The sequence below is a fragment of the Taudactylus pleione genome, unplaced genomic scaffold, assembly GCF_031769625.1.
Source record: "Taudactylus pleione unplaced genomic scaffold, aTauple2 ptg000181l, whole genome shotgun sequence".
Lineage (NCBI taxonomy): Eukaryota > Metazoa > Chordata > Amphibia > Anura > Myobatrachidae > Taudactylus > Taudactylus pleione.
Window position 1 is genome coordinate 2,720,617 of NW_028284583.1, and position 10,825 is coordinate 2,731,441.

The 10,825-nt window shown below is 37.8% G+C and overlaps 1 protein-coding gene across 2 annotated transcripts in view; it reads left to right on the forward strand.

Annotated features, from left to right (window-relative positions):
• Positions 1-5,778, forward strand: part of HERPUD2 (HERPUD family member 2) — a 60,874-nt gene extending 55,096 nt beyond the window's left edge. For both annotated transcript variants that reach the window (XM_088476036.1, XM_088476037.1), the window contains exon 9: positions 1,942-5,778. In XM_088476036.1, the coding sequence (XP_088332162.1) occupies positions 1,942-2,103 (162 nt within the window). In that variant the 3' untranslated portion in view covers positions 2,104-5,778. The remainder of the gene's footprint in view (positions 1-1,941) is intronic.
• Positions 5,779-10,825: the final 5,047 nt, after the last annotated feature.

The window sequence follows — 10,825 nt, forward strand, 5'->3', positions numbered from 1 at the left end:
ACCCGATTTATAACAATGTCACCGGAAAGCTTGACAGTGACATACGCTCAGCTAGGGGACTAGGTGTTCCATCAATTTATCTGTTGAAATTATTACTTGGTACTTAGTGATGACACATACCCTGCATGCACATAAACTGTGTGTGTGTGTGTATATGTATGATATATATATATATATATTATAATATGTGTGTACAATATATGTATATATGTGTGTGTATATACATATATACACACACACAGCAGGTAAAATAAGTATTGAACACACAGACATTTTTCTCAGTAAATATATTTGTAATGGGACTATTTTAATGAAATTTTCCCCAAATGTCAGCAACAACCCATGCAATCCACGCATGCAAAGAAATCAAACCATAGATGTAGATAGATTAAGTTCTGTGTAATAATGTGAAATGATACAGGGAAAAATATTGAACACGCTTACTGAAATTTATGTAATACTTCGTACAAAAGCCTTTGTTGGTAATGACAGCTTCAAGACTCCTGCTGTATGGAGAAACTAGTCACATGCATTGCTCAGGTGTGATTTTGTCCCATTCTCTCACACAAACAGTCTTCAAATCTTGAAGGTTCCGTGGGCCTCTTCTATGGACTCTGATCTTTAGTTCTTTCCATATATTTTCAATTGGATTCAAGTTAGGTGATTGGCTGAGCCATTCTAGCACCTTTATTTTCTTTCTCTGAAACCAATTGAGAGTGTCCTTTGGCTGTGTGTTTGGGATCATTGTCTTGTGGAAATGTCCACCCTCGTTTCATCTTCAGCATCCTGGTACATGGCAGCAGATTTTTATCAAGAATGTCTCGGTACATTTTTCCATTCATCCTTCCTTCAACTTTATGAAGTATGCCAGTACCTTATGCTGAAAAACAGCCCCACACCATAATGTTCCCACCTCCAAACTTCACTGTTGGTATGGTATTTTTGGGGTGATGTGCAGGGCCATTTCTCCTCCAACAATGGTGTGTTTTATGGCATCCAAAGAATTACATTTTGGTCTCCTCTGACCAGACTCTATTCTCCCAGTATTTCACAGGCTTGTCCAAATGTTGTACAGCAAACTTTAAATAACCTTCAACATGGGTTTTTTTCAACAATGGAGTTTTGACTGGTGAGCATGCATACAGGCCATGCCGGTTGAGTGCATTACTTTATTGTTTTCTTTGTAACAATTTTACCTGCTAATTCCAGGTCTTTCTGAAGCTCTCTGCAAGTGGTCCTTGGCTCTTGGACAACTCTTCTGATTCTTTTCACTCCTCTTGTCAGAAATCTTGCGAGGTGCATCTGGTCGTGAATGGTTTATGGTGAAATTATGTTATTTCCACTTCTGGATTATGGCTCCAACAGTGCTCACTGGAACATTCAGAAGTTTAGAAATCCTTCTGTAACCAATGCCATCAGTATGGTTTGCAACATTAAGGTTGCGAAGGTCTTGAGAGGGCTCTTTGCTTTTACCATTCATGAGATTGTTTCTTGTGAGACACCTTGGTAATGAGACACCTTTTTATAGGCTATCAGTTGGGACTGAACCCGCTTATATTAATTTGCACTGACAAGGGGCAGGATTGCTTTCTAATTACTGATAGATTTCAGCTGGTGTCTTGGCTTTCCATGCCTTTTGGCACCTCCCTTTCTTCATGTGTTCAATACTTTTTCCCTGTGTCATTTCACATTATTACACACAACTTAATTTATGGATATCTATAGTTTGATTTTTTGCATGTGTGGATTGCTTGGGTTGTTGCTGACATTTGGTGACAATTTCATTACAATAACCCTATTACAAATATATTTACTGAGAAAAATGTTGATGTGGTAAACACTTATTTTACCCGCCGTATGTAAGTATGTGTATATATAATATAATATATATTATTTTTACTAAAGATATGTAATGTAGTAACAGGCTGTATTTCTTTCAAGGAACATCATATGGATGAAGGCATTAATGAAAATAGAGCTGGCGAGAGGGGGGAAGAGGCACCAGCAGTTCCACGGCCTGGACTTGTGGCATCAGCTTGGTCATTCATAACCACACTGTTCACATCACTGATACCCGAGGGCCCTCCACAAGCTGTTAACTAGATCTCAGACTACAGTAACTGCCATCTGAATGTAAATGCAGGAAAAGGGATCAGGAGTTATAAAAACAATATTGTGCATTCTCAATCAATTTTAGTTTCTCTTTTGCTGAAAAAATGTTTGACTCCTTTACATGTCTACATTATTAATAATATTTAAGCACAAGCAAGACCTTTTATTCTGTTTTGTTTTATTTATAATCTATTTTCTCTTTCTAAAAGAGATAAAAAGGTAGACGTCTTCCATCATTATTTTCTTTATCAAAATTGTTATAAAGTTATACTTCTACTGTTATTTTTCAAATTTAGTTGCTAAGCATTACATTTTTAGTATAATTATTACTACAACTACTATACCGATTGAAATGTGTAGGTAGTTAGAGTTATCTCATTGAAGATTTTACTAAGCCTTGCAAATACTTTTTATTTTGTTTCCCTCCACTTTCCTTGGCTTTTTCTGCCTCTATTACTTATGCTATATTTCCAACAAAGTGTAAGACCAGTCACTTTGTGAGGACCGACCTTTGGAGCAAGGCCTGGTGAATTAGCAATGCTTTGCTATCTTAAAAGTGTTAAGGATAGTTATTTAGTTCATTGTTATGTAATTAAAGAGACCATAGTTTAAAGGCTAATAAACACCAACTATGGGGTAAATGTACTAGCCTGCCAGGTTGGTTTTGGTTTTCACATTATCGCTGCATTACATCTAGCAGCCCTGTTGGCAAAATCTTGCGACTGTCTGCAATGCGCAGTCTATTACATCCATCCCCAGATATGGTCTGCCGTATCCCACAATAGGCTTATAGCATTACAGTAATTTGAATTTAATGTAAAGGCTTTCTTTTTCTTTACCAATATTGTTTTGTGTACCATTCTACAACAATTTGCATAAAGTCTTTTCCTAACAGCCGCCAGTTAGAATATGTCTGCTCAACATTAATCTACAGGGTCTTAAATTTAATGTTCCTCTAAACATGTAGGCCACAATGTCTTCACTAGAACACTGCTCGAAAGTATTTGTCTTGGGTTTTAGTGAAGTATATAGAACGTTTCAAGTTCATAGTATATGCACCAACCTAATAATATAACATGCTGTTAGTTAGATGGCAAAGCTACAGTACAGTACCACAAAAGAAATTCTGTATCTGAATTCATATATTGGTATCAAAGGATAATGCAATGTGTGGGTATTCTAAATGAAAACAGAAATGTGTTTAACGGTTTTTGAAACCTCAGTGTTTTATTTTCTTCAAGAACCAGTTTCATAAACTACAACTGTTTGTGTATTTTGCCTTGAATTTATGTATTTTTTTAAAGATTACTTATTGTTTACTAACAGGCATCCATTATGCGGCCTATCCATGTCCTTGGAGTTACTGAAATTATGGTGACACTATAGGCAATAAGTACATTTTAAAGCACTTTGTTTTTTGTTTGTGTGTGTGTGTTACCTTTTTAAAGGATTGTTCATGGAGTACACTTGGAAAGACAGATAATTTACGCTAACTCAACAGTGGTTCTTAAAGATCTTAAATCAAGCTTCATCAAATTGCAACTGTAATGGTGGGAAATAAATTAATCTCTTGGTATACCTTGTTTAAAACTAAATTTCTCAAGCTCATGTGCTTAAAAAGAAAATTACTTTGTTTTTATGTATCCAGTCCCCCCTAACTAGCAGAATGTTGGGGTTCCTACCAAATTCTGTAGTACACCTCTCTGATATCTGTGATGTCACATCATAGAGCTTGGAGAACTTTAAATCCTAATGCTGGGTACACTGTAGACTGTCTACCCAGACAATATGGCAGCCTACAGGCTGACCTATCGTATCCGCGGTAGACATCAGAACGTTGTAATCTGTCCTTCCTTTCCATGAACGCCGCCGCATGTGAGATCATCGTTAGCCGTGCAGCACAGCTGACCAGAAGATATCGTTAACTACCGCGGGAGTGCGCAGATTGGCCGTACATATCAGCCCGATATTGCTCCAGTGTGTACTCAGCTTAAGAACCGAAAAACTAGGTTGTGTGGCTGTGTCCGCATGACCCATCAAAAATATGGTGGTGTCTACCATTAGTAAAATAAATAAATAAATTACCTACCTAACTCTGTATGATGAGCACTTGTGCATGTAATATTAGAAACCTTTAAAAGGATATCAGACTAGCCAGCTTTGTATCTGTCATTATTTGCAAATATATGCAGTACAAATGTACAATCCTTTCATTTTGCTCAAACAATTGTTTTTGTTTTTCAACTAAGTATTTATACTGAATTGTTCCCAGAAAGTCTGCTGTAAGGATATGCATAAGTTGAAATGTACTTTATTTTGGGAATATTCTATTTTTTTTTTTTGTGTTTCCGTGGCATTTAGCATATCTCCACATGCTAGAAATTCAATCGAAGAACCAGAAACCAGATCGGTTCAACAGCACAAAGTTGCATTTGATTAGGGTCTGAGCACTTTTTTTTTTTTTTTTTAAGTGGGAGGAGAGAGTGAATGACCTGTAGCTAATCGGATCATCAGAATACAGTAGAACAGAGTATGTCATCAATGTGTGCTGATTTTGTGGAAGGTAATACTTCTACACTGTTGTGAATGATGTACTGCTAATTTGTTCAGGGCTGCATATGACCAGCAAGTTCCTCCAGCTGGAACACACCTATATAAGAAACAAAGTACATACATATCTGTTTAAATTGCACACAGTTGTAAAAGTAAATATAACCATAAAGGAAGATGAAGTCATTTTGCTGTGTTACATTTACGGATTACACAGCCATAACAAAGTTTAAATATTTTAAAGGGCTGAGACAATACTCTTTATAACAAACTTTTACTTTACCATTGCATATTATTTCACATTAGCTCTTATACATGCTTTCATATTACATGCATTAAAATTGTTTCAGGAATTTGGATTGTAACATTAGTCTTCTATTGTTTTTAGATCATTACAGGGTGCAAACAGTGGAGCAACGTACATTTTGGAGACTTTATGCAGTGGTGTCTATAAATCCTCCAATAACAATCAGCAGTTCATTACACACTTTCACATTAACCCACTGTCTTTTCTAAAGGTATAAAAACATTCCTTGTTTGCATTGTGAAATAAATGAATAATCTCCAAAATAGTATAAACAGTATGTATAGTTTAACCAGTATTATTTTTAATTTGTTTGATCTGGTTTCCTCTCTTATCCATTTATTCCACGCCTCTTAAATATCAGTATCTGCAATTATATGATTCTCTCATTTTATTATTCAAAATTATTACACCTTTACAATAAAACATTTCTACTGTATATAAACACAAAGTAGATTTCAAAAGAAATTTACTTTTTTGTTACCTAACTGGCTAAAACATGGCATAAATTACACTACAATTCTGTGTATTTTCTACAAAACACATTGCTTCAAAATCCAAAGTTTTGGAGAATATCACATGCGAATCTCTGTAATATGCTACATTAATATATGTATAGCACTGGACTTATTCAGCTGAGGTGACTTTTCTAGAGTGTGAGATATTAAAATGTAAAGGGAGAAATTAACTTCTCAAAAGTGGTTTTTGATTATTTTTTTGTAACTTCAATATGTGTAAAACTTATACAATTACATATGTATGTTATGCACACAGTATGTTTTATGTAAATGGAAAACATGTAAGAAATGAAAATCTGTAATTATTCTGTTTTATATTGAAAATAAATCTGTTCTCAAAAACTTGCAAAGTGACATCTGAGACGTTTGTGCATTGGTAGGCTATTGGTAGATGAATAGAATTTGTACTGCCTTTGTCGTATCAGGAGTTCCTTGGCTAGTTCCCATATATTAGCTATACAATTGCAAACAACCCTAAAATCTTTTACTCGCTTGTTCATGTTGGAATGTTTTATTAATTCTGCAGAACTGAGAGTTGGGTATGCCGTCTTTTACAGTGGTAAAAAAAAACAAATGATTGTGTAATTGAACACCAAGGATAGGACAAACTATAATAGGGCTATAGTAGAGTTGTTCATAAGATCTTTGTGTAAAAGATGCTTCTTTGTACTGGGCTTGCGCACACAAACGTCCTACGCTTCCATGTATATGTAGATTTGATTGTCTTTTTGTAATTAGAACGTTTAGGCCGAGTGCAGTAAGTGTGTGTCCATGTGCAAGCATCTTTGCCAGACCACAGCACAGGCTTAATTTGCTGCTGTCAGAAGGCATATATATTATGGGTACTTGACCCCCAGTGCAAAATGCCACTGAAGGCGATCTGCAGCTGCTTCTGATTGGCTAAGTACTTCTAGATCCCACCACTGATACTATTTAAATTAATAGATTGGCTGCTGTAGTCTATTTTCATTGTTTAATTGATACTTACATTACATCTTGATTTTTAAAAGGTCAAGACAATGATGATAATATTATTTGAATTTAATTAGTACTTTTATTTTTTTTTATATAGCCATCTGTGTATATTTATTCTGTAAATGCAACTTTAATATTTAATAATATATGTATGCCTTCTATTATATTTTGTACTGTAACTTTATAATTTACAGTATATGAACACTGTCAAGCCAAATCTGTTGGCGTAAACTAAGCATATACTGTATATGCTACAGAAGCGACCACACATATACTGCTGTATTATCCTAGCATAAGCCTGGCACATATAATGCTGTTTTATCCTAGCATAAGCCTGGCGCATATAATGCTGCTTTATCCTAGATTTAGCCTGGCGCATATAATGCTGTTTTATCCTAGCATAAGCCTAGTGCATATACTGCTGTTTTATCCTAGAATATGCCTGAGGGGTAAGCGGTATCCACAGCTGCAACATATAAGTGCATGGACCTTGTACAGATCAGTGGGACGTCACAATCTGTTTTGCATCAGAGACATACTGATAATCACCATACATCCGTGGACTTACAAGGAACATCAAGATGGTCTTGAGTGGGTAATTTACTTATGTACAAACCGCCAAAAGACAGTAGAGGAAATCGCACTCTAAGGCAGACTTCCTCCATTTCAAATTTAAGCTCTTATCCTACAGTGCTGCCCTGTCCCTCTCCAAACAATCATATTTCATGAACCTCATGTCTTCCTGATCCTCAAACCCCCGGCGTCTCTTCACCACTTTCAACTCCCTTCTCTGCCCTACTCCTCCTTGCCTCCCCTCTTCGCTTTCTGCCAATGACTTTGCCACTGACTTTACATCTATAATTGACTCCATACATTAGGGCATCCTATCCCACCAGACCCTCAGCACCATCCCCCTTTTTCAGACCACTCCTCCCCATTCATCTTACTAACTCTGACATCCTTCTCCCCTGGATCTGGAGATGGTCATGGGCCTCATCCGGTCCTTCCACCTCCACCGTTAACACTATCCCTTCCCGTCTCCTCCGCTACCTCTCTCCTTCTGCCTGTTCCCATTTTGCCAACCTCAATCTCTCCCTTTCATCTGGCACGGTCCCTTCTATTTTCAAACATGCCTTTGTCTCCCCAATTCTTAAAAAAATCTACCCTTGAATCCTAACACACTCGCCAACTACCGATCCATCTCTTTCCTATCTTTTGCCTTCAAACTAGAGCTTATTGTTTACAACCACCTTACCGCCTTTCTTTCCTCCCACTCCCTCCTTGACTCATTTCAGTCTGGCTTTTGTTCTCTCCACTCCACTGAAACTGTCCTCACAAAAGTCAGCAATGACCTCCTTGCTGCCAAATCCAATGGCCACTACTCTGCTCATTCTCCTTGACCTGCTGCTATTTACAGTGTGGACCACTCTCCTCCTGCAAATCCTTCACTCCCTTGTTCTACCTCCTGTTTGTCCTCCTTCCTATCTGACCATTCCTTCTCTGTCTCCTCTCATGACTCCCTCACACCCCCCCCCCCACTTCCACTAACAGTAGGTGTTCCCCAAAGTTCTGTTCTTGGAACTCTCCTATTCTTCTATACATCATTTTTAGGTGAACTCATCCGCTCTTTTGGCCTTCCAATATCATCTCTGTGCTGATGATACTCAGATCTGCCTTTCCTCCCCTGACCTCTACCCCTTTCTCCTCACTCGTACCTCCAGCTGTCTCGCTGCTATCTCTTCCTGGATGTCTCAGTGCTTTCTTAAGCTTAACATGTCTAAGACTGAGCTAATCATCTTCCCACCCTCCCGCATAACCTCACTTCCCACAATTTCATTATCAATTGATGGCACAACTATCTTCTCTAGCCCCAAAGTGTGCTGTTTTGGAGTTATCCTGTACTCCTCTCTCTCCTTCAAACCACACATTCGGCACCTCTCACAGTCCTGCCGTTTCCATCTTAAAAATATTTCCAGGATCAGACCCTTTCTCACCCTGGATGCTCCTATAACCCTAATCCGCTCACTGGACATGTCCAGATTGGACTACTGTAACCTCCTCTTAACTCAAAACTCTCCACTCCAATCTGTCCTCTGTGCTGCTGCTTGGCTCATCTTCCTCTCCAAACATTCTACATCTGCCTCCTCTCTCCTTCAAGCCCTACACGGGCTTCCCTTCAGAACCCAATTCAAGGTTCTTACCCTCACACTCCTCTCCCTTCAACTCCCGCCCATCCACTTCACTCAACAAATACATGCCTTCTCTGCTGCCAACTGATTGCTTCCTCCCTCTCCCGCCTCCCAAGATTTTGCCTGTGCTGCTCCCTACCTCCTGAACACTCTCCTTATCATACTCTCTATCTCTCTACAAATCTTCAAACAGGCTCTCAAGATCCACTACTTCATCATAGCCTTCCAGCTCTCATCCTAACCCGCTACTACATGCGCCTTCCTCCCTGTCTACCCCATCTGCGTCACACCTGTTTGTCTGCCCCACCCCTTTAGAATGTAATCTCTCACGAGCAGGGCCCTTTTCCCTCATATACTGCTCTATTATACTGGCAGATATGCTTGCCTTGCAGAATCCAGACCTGGTAGCTGAGTATTTATATCATACACATTTGACACCTCTGTTTTATACATAGAATGCGTCCAGCTCTACATCAGCCCCCATATATTTGTGCTTCTGAGTTTCCCTATGCCTCTATAAAATTGCAGATTAAAGTAATTTTTATCCCAAATTGCTTTACTTTGCTTTTCCCCATTTATTTAAGTCTATGTATATGTACTGAGCTCTATATGTATACTTAAACTATATTGTGACAGCTCAAACTTAGCATCTCATTCTAGGCAACATGATATGTACTGTATTTATTATTTTACTATTCACCTGTAAGCAATTAGACAGCACTGTTCTATTCTGTATATGCTTAAAAGTGGACAGCACTTCCTGAACTTATCAAATTATTTATTACCAGTTATTTATTTAGTGCACACATATTCCGCAGCGATTTACAGAGAGTATTTACCCATTCACATCAGTCCCTGCCCCAGTGGAGCTTACAATCTATGTTCCCTATCACATGTGCACACACATACACACACGGGTTAATTTGTGTTGGGAGCCAATTAACCTACCAGTATATTTTGAGTGTGGGAGGAAACTGGACCTGGAGGAAACCCACGCAAGCACAGGGAGAATATACAAACTGCACACAGATAGGGCCGTGGTATCAATAAAATGTTACCATATTATTTAATATCATCCCTTCAGCATTTATTAGAAACACTTTCATTGTTTATTTATAAGGAACAATGTGCACATTACACTACACTGAAGTTTGGGGACTCCTTTTAAATTGCTTGTCCCTGAACATTTATAAAGCTATCAAAGACTATTGTTGCCTTTTCTAGAAGTGAATACGTTGTCCAGCATAATACTAGAATTCTGAATCTATTTTGTTGATGTGTGTGCCCAATATACTGAGTTAGAACTAGTTTAAAAGGGCAGACTAAATGGGCCAAGTGGTTCTAAATTCAAATTCTATGTTTCTATGAAAAGATGAAGAAATCAAGTGGTACATGCTTATAGAAGATCTACCTATGTTGTGCAATTTGTCTATAGATCTATCTAATTGAACTTTATCCGGTGATCTTTGCTACTTCCTCAGTCTATTCATTTGTTTCATAAAGACGTGAAGACTAAAATAACACCCTTTTATTTCTACCACTAGGGGTCACTCACTGCACACTGAGCCTGATCAGTATTGCAGTGGTAAAGGCATTCTTGCAATTAAAAAAGTCATAAATATTCTGTGAAAATGAGTGAGTGGTGCTAATAAGGCACTTTTATTTCTGTCTACACACTCGATGTTTGAATATTTTAGTTGTAATTTTTTTTTTTAATTCCGAAAATGACAATTTAGATCAATAAGAACACATTTTGATTGTTGCCATGATGACCTCATTTCAGTTTAATTCTTATGTGATTATAGAGATTACCATTATTAGAACAGCTTGGTTCAGATATAAATTGGTTTTCTCCTACCCACCTATGTATGGATTGGTAGGGTGCTTCACCAAAATTAGGACCAATCCCAAATAAAAATAATACACAGGATAGATATATTTGTACCTTTCATCACATTTAATGTAAAGTTGTATTGATTGACCACTGCTCTGATTGACAGTACAGAGTAGAAACTGTAGTGAAGATTGATAGGTAATGTTTGCTGTTCCAATCATGGATAGTTTTAAGTTGCCAGCAGAGGTACCCAGTAAGCCCTTTTGAGCGGGTAACTTGCATTCTGTTTCTTGTGATGTTTTGTTAGTAATTTGTGTACAGTGTGAGTCATACTTGCCTACTT